Below are 11,555 nucleotides of genomic sequence, written 5' to 3'. Positions count from 1 at the left end.
TTTTATTAAATCTCGAAATAAATTTTTTAATTTTATTTGAAGATGAATATAATATAATTTTTAATTAATTTTTTCATATATTATAACCATTTCAAAATAAATTTAACAAATTTGAAATATCACTCTTGATAAAAAATTGATCAGAATTTCATCTAAATTTTTTTCATTTTCTATTGGCTCTAAGAGCTTCTCCGGCCGAGCTGCATTCAGGTGTATGGAGTGGCTTTTTTCCAATGGATCATCAATATTAATGTCAGACTGTTTACTTGCGCCAAAAAATCGCTCTATTTTTAGCTTCAAAGGAAAGACGCGAAATAAAATAGATGTTTTTAGCGCTGGAAAAAAGAGAAATAGAGTTCTATTGGAGATAAATTACGGTATTTTGAAGTTTTTCGTCATTTTAGAGTAAAAATTTGAGTTTTTGGTTGGAAAATGCCCAAAGCAATAAGGAGCCCACAGGAGACCGTGTGACCATGCCGTGATGGTAATGGGACCATGCCGTAATGGACCCATACACGATAACACGAATAAACTATTAATATTATAGTATGTAATTTATATTTTTATTAATTTAATTAAATAAATGCGAAATATGCTTTACCTTACACACGCACTAATTAAATAATTTCCAAAAAAAAAAAAAAAAAACGTTGATTTAGAAGAGATAAACTCAGTAGTGGATTGGCCACAGGGAGTGGAAGGAGAAGGAGACAATGGAGAATCGCATCATATCCAACGAGACACATACGAAAATCCTACAAATATATTTGCATGGTTCCCTTTCGGTCATATTATCTATCGCTTTAGGATCAATCTGTGTGGGGACTTGACGCTTTAGATAAGATAAGGATGATATTTGGGCTATTTCTTACTCTATGTTGCTACTGAGGCAGCCATAAAAAAGTAGCAAACCTTTAGGTATTATTACTTTTTATTATGGGTGTTAATTTCGGATCATGGGTCAGATTTGGGTTGAATTCGAAACTGTCCCGATCCAGCATTGTTTATCTCAACCCGAACCCGACCTGCTTCAAATTCGGGTCACCCGACACGGATTTCCAATTTGACATGAAGGAACATCGTCGAGCTTTCCAGTTCCGACAAGCCGGTGAGTTGTCCTGCCCGCCTTCCGATTTGACAGGAAGGAACATCATCGGAGGAAGATGATGAGATCCCGTTGCCGAAGGAGGAAGATAAAGGATTTCAGATTTGAAAGGAGCAGCGACGGGAGGGCACGCCGAGCAGCAGACGCAAAGAGCGGCGACGACCTCGAAGGAGGTGAATTGGCAAAGAGACTCTCATATGTGACATGCGAGTACGCGACTGACGGATTGAGCGACGTGTCGCAGAATCTAGTCATTTTGTGGGCAGGGCGGGCAAGCAGCAGACATGGGCATAACAGTTTCCGGGTCAATTTCGAGTCGAGTTCAAGTTTTCGCCTCAACCAGAACCCAACCCGAAACTCAAATCGGGTCAGATTTTCGAACCCAAACTCGACCTGAAACTCTTTAATATGGTCAGATTTTCGAACCCGAATCCAACCCGTTTGCTATCCGGGTCAACTCAAACCAGGATTTTTTCAGGTCGGATTTGAGTCATGTTTCGGGTCGCGTCAAAATTTGACATTCCTACTTTATCTCTTCGTGTGGATTATAATAAATAATTTTAACCTTTTTTTTTATTTGTTTGGCCTTAATTTTTCTTGTTGGTCAACATGACCAAGAGTATAAAACTATTTGTACTCTTCAATTTTTGTTATTCTCTTTTTTATTCTCCTCATACTTTTTCAAAATAAAAATTCCTTTTTTTTATTCTTCTTGCCTTCATTTAAAAGCTCCTTGATTATTCTGAAGTTGACATTTATTTACCCAAGCATTATGGTCAAACGTAAGTTATACATATCATTTTTCATGGTTAATGTGCGCCTTTCAATATAGAGCTAAAGAATTTCATATAAAGTTGGCCATCCTTTGATGATTTCCTCATATTTCCCCTCCAAGTTAACTACGAAAATTATGTTTGTTGAATGCTATGGCTGTGAATGAAAGGAGCTGAGTCGAGCATTTGGTTGTCTATGTTTGTGTTAGTTTATTATCAGCTTGTTTGTGCTCGTTCAAGTTCGATTTGAGCTTTCTTGTTCGTGTTAAAATTTGATTCGTTTAAGTTGATGGATGTTCATATTTGATTTGTGTTTGGTTCATGTTCGATTTATTTTGTACTTATTGAGCTTTAAACAAACAAACTTTATCAAGCTTTATCGATCCTACTAACAAACACATTCACGAACATTTCTAGCTATGGTCACAAACATATATAGCGAGTGTTTTTTACTACCTAACAGGAATACTCGCGAACATATCTAGCAAGAGTTTTTGAATTATCAAACAAATTTGTTCACGAATACATCTAGCTCAGTGTTTTCGAATTACCAAACAAGCTCTTTCACAAACAAACAAGTTATAATTCTTCTATGAGGCCCTATGATATTTGACCTAAGCGGTGAGGAATTAAAACAAAAGGTATAAAATATAAATATATGATTAGATAATATCATAAAATAAAAATAATTTAATGAAATTATACATAATAATATAATATCAATTAATAGATATTTATGATGCATTTTTATTAATCTATATTATAAAATTTAATTAATTTTACAATTTATTAAACAATAATTATTATATATTTAAATTATAATAAACATAAAATATTTATATTAGATTCATTAAACTTTTGTATTAATCAAGAATCAAGCTTTATAATGAGCTTCTTATCGAGTATGTTCACGAGCTTCGGACGATATAGTTCATGAACATAAATGAGTCAAATACATAGTTGTTCAAGCTTATTTATTAAAGCATTGAGCATTAAAAAAAAAATTCAAGATTTCTTATTACTTAATTAAACGACCACAAACAAATTTTAATCAATCCGAACCTCGAGTAGCTTGTTGAACTCTCAGTTGGCTTGCAGCCCTAAGAATTGTACATCAGCCATAACTAACCACGATGTGTAAATACTTATTCTTGAAGATCACTCATTCATTTAGCACCCTTCTTTAGCAAAATCTCTACATGTAAAAAGCTTCTATTGTAGATTCCCTCATATGTGTTCCTACCATCAAAGATTATGCTAAAATTTAACTACAAGATCATAAAAGCCTTGCACTTCTGCCAAACTCAAACAGGCTAACTAAAGTCATGCTATGATTTGTTGAAGGTAGCCAAGAGAGGTTCTCCTAGAGATCTATCAACTTATTGGGTCGAGAGGAGGGTGCCTCTTAAGGCTTAGTTTAGGACGGTTTTTTTACTACTTCTTAAAGTAGCTTTTAGTACAAGAAATAAAATTTTTATACTAAAAAATTGCTTTAAGAAGCAGTAAGAAAGCAGTCCCAAACGAAGCATAAGTCACTCTCCTGTTAATTGAACAACTTTATGCCACCGCTAGATCTGAAATTTTCAAGTCGAGTTCGGGCCGAATTTGCGGGTTGGGGCCAATATTGACAGGTCTACCCATCACCTACCATTACACCCACCAATCTTTATTCTATTTGAGTAATTCACTCTTATTAAACTTATCCTATCTGAGGACATTTTGGACGCTTTTATTACTAAGATGTCCAATTTCTTAAAGGAATTCAAAACTATATATAGCCTTTTTAGTTAGTCCATCAATGAATTCCATTATTCAACATAGAAAATGAACACTTCCTCATTCATTGGCTATCCAAAACCAAACTTTTATAACTCAATCTGGAATTTACCCATATCATACGGCTGAGATAAAATTCATTAGAATATAGAAGAATGTTTTTCCAATTCCAAAGCTTACAAATTTACCGATTCTGAATTGGTCTCAATATGCGTGGTTCAAAGGATTTTCTGTGAAGCATTATTTATTATATTGGATTGCATATATTTGTCTAAAAATTTATTTAAACATTATATTGGATTGCATGTATTCAAAATCGGTCAAATTCAAGCCCAAATAATTCCAAATCAAGTGACCGAAGAATATTTGGAAGATTTCAAACATTAATTGGAGGATTAAATCACCTCTAAATATGTCATGCTTATATTCAAATCTAGCGGCTCGACGAGATGAATCTAGAAAGGCTAAGATGGTTTAATTCTGACATCATTTGGTAACAAAAATGTTTGACAAACACTCTATGATCGAGGTGATCAATGTGGACCGTCCAATGGAGCACACCAAATTTGTCCTCAGATCTTTTCAATATTTATAGGAAGTGCCACTCTAAAAAAATCTAAAAATAAATCCCCACTTTCTATAAGAAGGGAGCTTGGAGTTTGGACTTTTGGATGGAGATTGGAGAGAGTTACGTGGCTTCAAGGATCTAAAGCTCCACCTATGCACCACAGCTGGCGAACTACTGTCGATCGCCTTCCGAACTTCAGTCGGACGATCACCCGGCCATCAATTGTTGTCAAACTTCCACCCGATCGTTAGACCACCGCTCGGCTACTGATATAGGCCAAACCTCCGCCCGTGGTTGGCCATCGCCAGACCTCCACCCAGCTGCCATCAAGACACTGCTTCGACTTCCATGGTCCAGTAACCACGATCTTTCTGGCATTTGTCACCTTCCGACCATGGTCCCTTCGACCATTGTCATCCACTAACTATGATCCCCCCGACCTCCACCCCCCTCTCTTTATCTATATGTATTATGGATCTTCGTATAAAATTTGGACGCTAAACTCTATATCTTTCTATCACTGTAAATGTTCCAGCTTGCAATAGTCTCCATTTAAGATTTTATGATAATTTGTATTTATAATTCTATGGTAGCCCCCATATAGGGCTTTATCATATTCTCGATTTAGAATATTGTGGTAGACTCTAAGGTTTCATTTGTGACGGCTTTCTTAGTACTTCTTAAAGCGATTTTTTGTAAAAAAATTAATTGTATACTTTTTAACATAGAAATTAATTATGTACTAAAAACTGTTTTATTAAGCAATAAGAAAACCATCCTAAATGAAACCTTAGTTTCTCAACTTTATAAAATTGGTCAAAATTTCATCCCAAATGAGCTGTAATTAGATTAATGTATAGCAAAATGATACTATATGAATAACCTGAAATCTATTATTTATTATATTTTAATATTTAATTTCTATTTAAATTGAAATTAAAATGAGAAGCTCACACAAAATCAGATGGATTAGGTTCAAAATTGATTTCTATCCAATTTTTATGGAAGTTGAAATGGTATCGTCCGCAGCTCTGGCGTCCATGGGCTTGGTGTTCGCTGCTACTCCTCGATGCTTTATAATGGGCCTCAGGCCCGAGAAACCAGAGGACCGTCGCATCGAGGAGGGCAGAAGGGGAGAGAAGTATAGATCAAGGAGATGAAGAAAGAGGACACGGTGAAGCTCGTTAGCGCCGAGGGCTTCGAGTTCGTTGTCGATAAGAAGGCTGCCATGGTCTCCCACACGATCCGCAACATGCTCACTTCTCCAGGTTCTATCTTCCTTTCCAAGGAAAATGATTTCGGGGTTAGGGTTTTTATTTCCTGATCGCGGCTTTTCTCGATCTCGTGTGATAGGTAGCTTCGCGGAGACGCAGCATGGTGAGGTTACTTTTCCAGAAATCAGCACTCCAATTCTGGAGAAAATCTGCCAATATTTCTATTGGTCGCTTCAATTTGCCAGGTATCTATCTGTCATTTCCTTCCTTTTCATGTTTTTTTTTCTAAACGGCAATTGCACTTGCTCTAAAATTAACTGGACTTTGAGAATGATTTAAATGGGTTGGATTTTCTTATATTCTGATTAAGTTGAGAAGTTGAAGTTTCTCGTCGTTTTATACATGCCAAATATGATTAAGATTCCTATCATATACATTCTCAGCAGGAAATTTTGGTTTCTAAAATACACAATTACCAACTTTGATTTTTTTGTTTGCCTTATGAGTTTTTCAGGTAGATTGAAGAGGTGATTATTGAGAATGACTTGTATGATTATGTTCTTGCATTGTCACTCGAAATTTTAGGTTATAAATGGATGCCATGGAAGCTTAAAATTAAATTTAATAAAACTGTAATTATGACACAGACATTCTTTGGATTCATATATTGGCATATAAAAGAATCATTGATATCTAAGTTGAGTGTAGTAGATATAATAATGCTAAGATGGCTGCATGATAGAAAAATGATAAATTATGAAAGAATTTTATTAAATAAAAGGTTGGAGTGATATATATTGAAAATGACTCAGTTGGAAATAACTTAGATTTTTAAGACATGTACAATGAGATGTAGAAATGCGACTATTAGGCTAGTTGATAAAATTATTTTCAATGAATTAGGATTGAAAAGTGGGAGACCTAAGATAACATGGATATAAGTTCTTCAAAATGATTTGTGAAGGTTTTATATCTCCAACATCACATAACAGTGATGAATGAAAAATGATGATTTATAATATCGACCCAAAATAGTTGTTATGGAGCCATGATGGTGATATGAAAATCTTTTTCAAATAATTTACCAAAGGTAGAGTATGTCAATCTTCTAGGTTTATGAGATAATCAAGTTATGAGCATTTGCTTGATGTGTCATTGAGTATTATTTTTTATATTCCAATAAGGTGTTAAAATCATTTGATGTTTATAAGTTAAGGTCAAAATTAAGATGCTAGTTTATAATTTAAGCATGGTAAGGAATGTAGAACCCGATGTTTTCATTAGTTTTTTTATTCTCTTTTTCACATGGTTTAGTGTTTCACTCTTCTATCAATAATTCCTCACTTACATTTATTTAGATATTTATAATATTTTTTGAATGACAATTTGTGGCTTGGTCCAAATGTACTTCAAAAACTGGTATGGTTTAATGCCCCCAGGCTTTACAACACCCTTGTAATGGAACTTTTATTTGGTCCGGTGAACGTACGCAACTCTACGTTCGGCCGCCAGTAGAATCGCGCTACGCGTTTTCATTATTTACCGCGCGCCCCGACAACCCGACCCGGAACGGGCCCAGGATTGCTTGGTATTGATAGGTATTGGTCGATTTTGCTCGTCAATAGCCAATATTGAGCAATACCGGGCAAATACCTAGCAATACCGAGCAAATACCGAGTTGTACCGAGTTTTTTCTAGCAATACTGAGCAAATCCCTAGCAATACCGAGCAAATCCCGAGCAAATACCGAGTTGTACCGGTATTTGCATGGTATTGGTCTTCACAGAGCGGTATTTCTCCCATGGGTAAACGAGTTCTGCATTAAATGTGGGAGGGTCTTGAGGATTCATTTATGGCCTTTCAGTACAAAAAATGATTGTGTCCAAGAAGGGGGAGCGACATGGGTTAAGTTCATGATGATAGGAAATACTTGAAGATTTCAAATATATCCTAACAAGAATACAAGATTGATAAAATCAGCCAGAAAATCTCAACAATTCCAATGAAAGAACAATCAAATCAATAGTTTTTATTGTAGAAATCAAATCAACAGAAAAAAACAATGCAGATACAAGTGACAGATACAATTGATCCTCAATTTGAGAGGATGATCATTATCTCCCAATCTCTAAATGAATCTAGAGCCCAAGAAACCAAGAAGAAAATCCAAGATAACACAATAATCAAGTATAAACCTAACACTAATCTCCCCCTCATACATAAGAGGCATTCAAGGAGGGGAGCTAAAAGGTTTGGATTATGGATGTCATGTTTTTATATTTGTTTTTGTTTCGTTTTTTGTTTTTTGGTATGTCTTGTTGACAAAATGTGAGAAAATTTTCTTCTGAAAAGCTGTAAATCTCATTGACCTCATGAAAATCGTCTACTTATATGTAAAAATTAGATGCATAATGATAAAATTATATTCATAGTATGAAAACTTGATTATGTAGGGAATTAGTTTGGTTTTGACTTTAAGGAGATTTGCTTAAGATTTGAGTGACCATGAAATTTGATGAGATTTGAGAGAATTTGCAAGCTCGTGATATTATGCCTCATGCCTCAATTCACGCGATTGATTCTCATATAATGATGTTTTCTTTAGTTGCATGTAAACTGAGTCTCTTGTGAAGTAGCCTTAAAAAATGCTCGTGCATCAATCATTCTTCTACCAAGAGATATACTAGGTAACAAAATAGTATCACCATTATCATTAGCTCTATCCCAAGAGATTGGGTTAAGCGACACGAATTACCATTCTCAATTTGTCCTTGTTGAATGTTGCATTTGTTATTAAGTCCCATTTCATATAAATCTTTTTTTACAAGTTCTATTCAATTCCGTTTAATCCACCTCTTTTTCTTCCTAATACTTCAAAATTAAATTTATCCATCCATCTTATTGGTCCATAATTAATGGCCCAAACTACTTAAATCCCTTTCCTACTGTCTTGTCATCAATAGATGTCATTATAACCAATCTTTTTAATATTAAAAAAAAAACTTTTTAATCTGTTATTTCTAATTTAATTATCTGACAAAAGGGTGACTATAGAGTGTGGAAAATGAAATGTCTTATTTTCGAGAAATTATTCTGTGGGGACACCAGACGGCAAGAATTGTTCAAATTTGTTGCCCTTTTGCCGCGTTTTTGTAAATATTCAACAAAAGGGCAGCAAATATGCAATGATGAATGCCCTTTTTGTTGTCCTTTTGCTGAGTATTTGTAAAAATGCAACAAAATAACAGCAAATTTTCAATTAGTAGGATATTTATTGTACTTTAGCTGTCATTTTGTTGCGCTTTTACAAATACTCAGCAAAATGACAGCAAATATACAATTATGAATGCATATTTGCTGTCTTTTTGCTGAGTATTTACAAAAGTGCAGTAAAAGGCAGCTAAAACGCAGCAAATCCGAACGGTTCTTGCCATTTGGTCTCCACACAGAATAATTTCTCTCCTTATGTTCTGCCTAAGTTTTAGAACTTTGTGTGCGCTCTTTTGTTGTCACTGTCCTCTTTACAAGTAATCACCAATAATCTTTTCAAGTCAAATCTTATGTTATTCTGGGTATTTTAAAACATCTTATAATATATCTTTTTGTCTATATTTTTTAATTATTGTTGTTTTCTCTACATTTATATGTTAATTCATCGCCTGTTTTGGTAAATCTATATGGCAGTGGCAAGGAAACCGAGTTTCATATAGAGCCTGAGATAACTTTGGAGTTGATGATGGCAGCAAATTATCTTCACACTTGAGGAACTATGCCTTCCTTTCTGCTTATTAGATGATCTGCTTGTATGTATGCCTTTATAAAAGCTGATCAAACTTTGATAAATTTCTTCTGCATAGTTGAGAAATATTTGCCTTACAATGATTATAGTGCTGCTTTACATGCTTAACTTTGACATTTTTTTCCCAAAGAGGCCTTATCTTTTACAAAGAAAACATAGGGCCAACTGCAACATAACTCTTTAGTTTTGGCTTCTTTTTTCTTGCTTCTGTTAATAAAAAGTTGGTTGGGGATCTCTCTGCTTATCATTTTTGTAGAGGGATTTTTACGAATATTTATATAATTATAATTAGAAATATTCATATTTATTGTTATATCATTATAATTATTTATATGTATTAGCAAGCATGCATCTCAATGACGGGCTATTTATCACTCCATAAGCAATCAAATATAATTATTTCTATTTATTAGGAACTTAATCATTCTGCAGTTCAACAATTATTGAATAATCGCATGAAGACATGTCGCAAATAAACATTTCCTCATTTTTTTTCCACTTGTTATGTAATCATATTGCATTCCAAGTCTGACTCTTCCTCTATGCTTGTATGTTGCTCAACCGATATACCTTCAATCTTGTTGAATATCATCTAAATGCTATGTTAGGCAATTAAATGACAAGCTATCTTGGCATTTCTCTTATGTAGGACATTTAACCTATCTAGTAATAAATTAATCATTTAAATCCTTCTTTGTGAATAAGGCCTCTGCATGGAACTTGATGAGAAATACTTGCAGAAATTGAAAGAAACTTAGTTGAAATTTGAAATTTTTAGCAAGATAAAATAGAAATATAGGGAATTCTGGTGGCAAAATACTAGGGAAACTTGATAATTGATGAAAGAGGGAATAAAACAAAAAAGATACAATAGATCTTCAAGTTGAGAGGAAGATCCAGTTCTACTATTCCTTAGTCGACGATCAAAGCCCCCTCTTTTTTAAATTTGTATTCAAATCATGGGTCCCACAAGGGGGTTGTCGGCTTGCTTGGTCCTCGTGAAATACACCAAGGGCCAACCTTGGTGTTGGGCCTGTTGGACCGGTTCATCTGGACCCGTCTAACAATAACCCATCCCAAAGAGTCACCTTGTCTTCAAGGTAAAAGGATTAAAACTGGTGCTTCACCCTTTCATATGGCTCCCAAGTGGCGTTATGGTTCAGTATGTTTTTCCATTTTATCAGAACCTCCTTGGTTCCTTCGTCTCCCTGTCGGACCCCTCTCTACTCCACTATTTCTAATAACATATCTAAATCCTCTATCAGTGTCACATGTAACTCTGAGCTAGCTGGATGATCCATAATAGCTCTCTTTAGTATATCAGTATTTTGAGGAAAGAGATAGGGTGTTGGAGGAATTGAAGAGGCACTTGTTGTGGGCACACCAAATTATGAAGAAGTAGGTGGATGAACACTGAAAGGACATCGATTTTGAAGTGCGGGACTTATACCAATTTGATAGGAAATACTTGCAAAAATAATAATAATAAAAAATCTGCTGAAATTTGGAGTTTAAGCAAGATAAAACAAAAAATGAGATAAATTTGGTGGCAAAACACTAGCGAAATTTGATAATTTATGAAAGAGGGGAAAAAACAAACAAGATGCAATTGATCTTTAATTCGAGAGGAAGATTCGGCTCTTCTATTCCCTAGCCGGCAGCTAGAGCCCAAGCAAACCCTAAGAGAAATACAAATTTAGCCAAATATAACATAACCTAAGAAAAGCCCTTTCCCCTCTTTTTATATAATACAAATATAATGATAATTACTAAACAGTCCCTCCCAAAATTAATTCCCTCCTAAACCTCCCCCTCTTTCTTAAATTTGCATTCAAATCATGAGCCCCACAATGGGGCCGACAGCTTGCTTGGTCTGCCTGTAATATACCAAGGGCTGAACTTGGTGTAAGACCGGCTGGATCGGTCCATCTTTGACCCGTCTAACAATAACCCCCTTCTAAAGAGTCACATTGTCCTCAAGGTGAAAGGATTAAAATTGATGCTTCACCCTCTCATATGGCTCCCAGCTGGCATCATGGTTCGGTAAGTTCTTCCATTTTATCAGAACCTCTTTGGTCCTTTGGTCTCCCTGTCAAATCCCTCTCAACTCCAATGGTTCTAATAACATCTCTAAATCCTCTATCTGTGTCACATGTAACTCTGAGCCAGCTGCATGATCACTAATAGCTCTCTTCAGTATATCAGTACTTTGAGGAAATAGATAGGGTATTGGAGGAATTGAAGAGGCATGTGTTGATGACACAACAAGTTATGAAGTAGGTGGATGGACACCGGAAGGACAACCACTTTGAAGTGGGAG

General features: G+C 35.0%; 1 protein-coding gene across 1 annotated transcript; it reads left to right on the top strand.

Moving 5' to 3' along the window:
* The first annotated feature begins 5,271 nt into the window (after positions 1-5,271).
* Positions 5,272-9,429, top strand: LOC110114196 (elongin-C). The gene is made up of 3 exons (XM_020846989.2): positions 5,272-5,490; positions 5,576-5,681; positions 9,121-9,429. Exons 1-3 carry the CDS (start codon positions 5,379-5,381, stop codon positions 9,197-9,199), a joined length of 297 nt encoding a protein of 98 aa, XP_020702648.1. The 5' UTR covers positions 5,272-5,378; the 3' UTR covers positions 9,200-9,429.
* The last annotated feature ends 2,126 nt before the right edge of the window (positions 9,430-11,555 follow it).

This window comes from Dendrobium catenatum, unplaced genomic scaffold, assembly GCF_001605985.2.
Source record: "Dendrobium catenatum unplaced genomic scaffold, ASM160598v2 fragScaff_scaffold_716, whole genome shotgun sequence".
Taxonomy (NCBI): domain Eukaryota; kingdom Viridiplantae; phylum Streptophyta; class Magnoliopsida; order Asparagales; family Orchidaceae; genus Dendrobium; species Dendrobium catenatum.
The sequence above is the reverse complement of the archived record's forward strand: the minus strand, read 5'-3'. Positions and strand labels throughout refer to the sequence as shown.

What these genes read in the sequence shown, in the direction of transcription:
- LOC110114196 (XM_020846989.2), top strand. Translation starts at nt 5,379, where the DNA reads ATGAAGAAAGAGGACACGGTGAAGCTCGTTAGCGCCGAGGGCTTCGAG. An exon ending in CAACATGCTCACTTCTCCAG is followed by an intron (nt 5,491 to 5,575) that starts GTTCTATCTTCC and finishes CTCGTGTGATAG; the next exon opens with GTAGCTTCGCGGAGACGCAG. An exon ending in TGGTCGCTTCAATTTGCCAG is followed by an intron (nt 5,682 to 9,120) that starts GTATCTATCTGT and finishes TCTATATGGCAG; the next exon opens with TGGCAAGGAAACCGAGTTTC.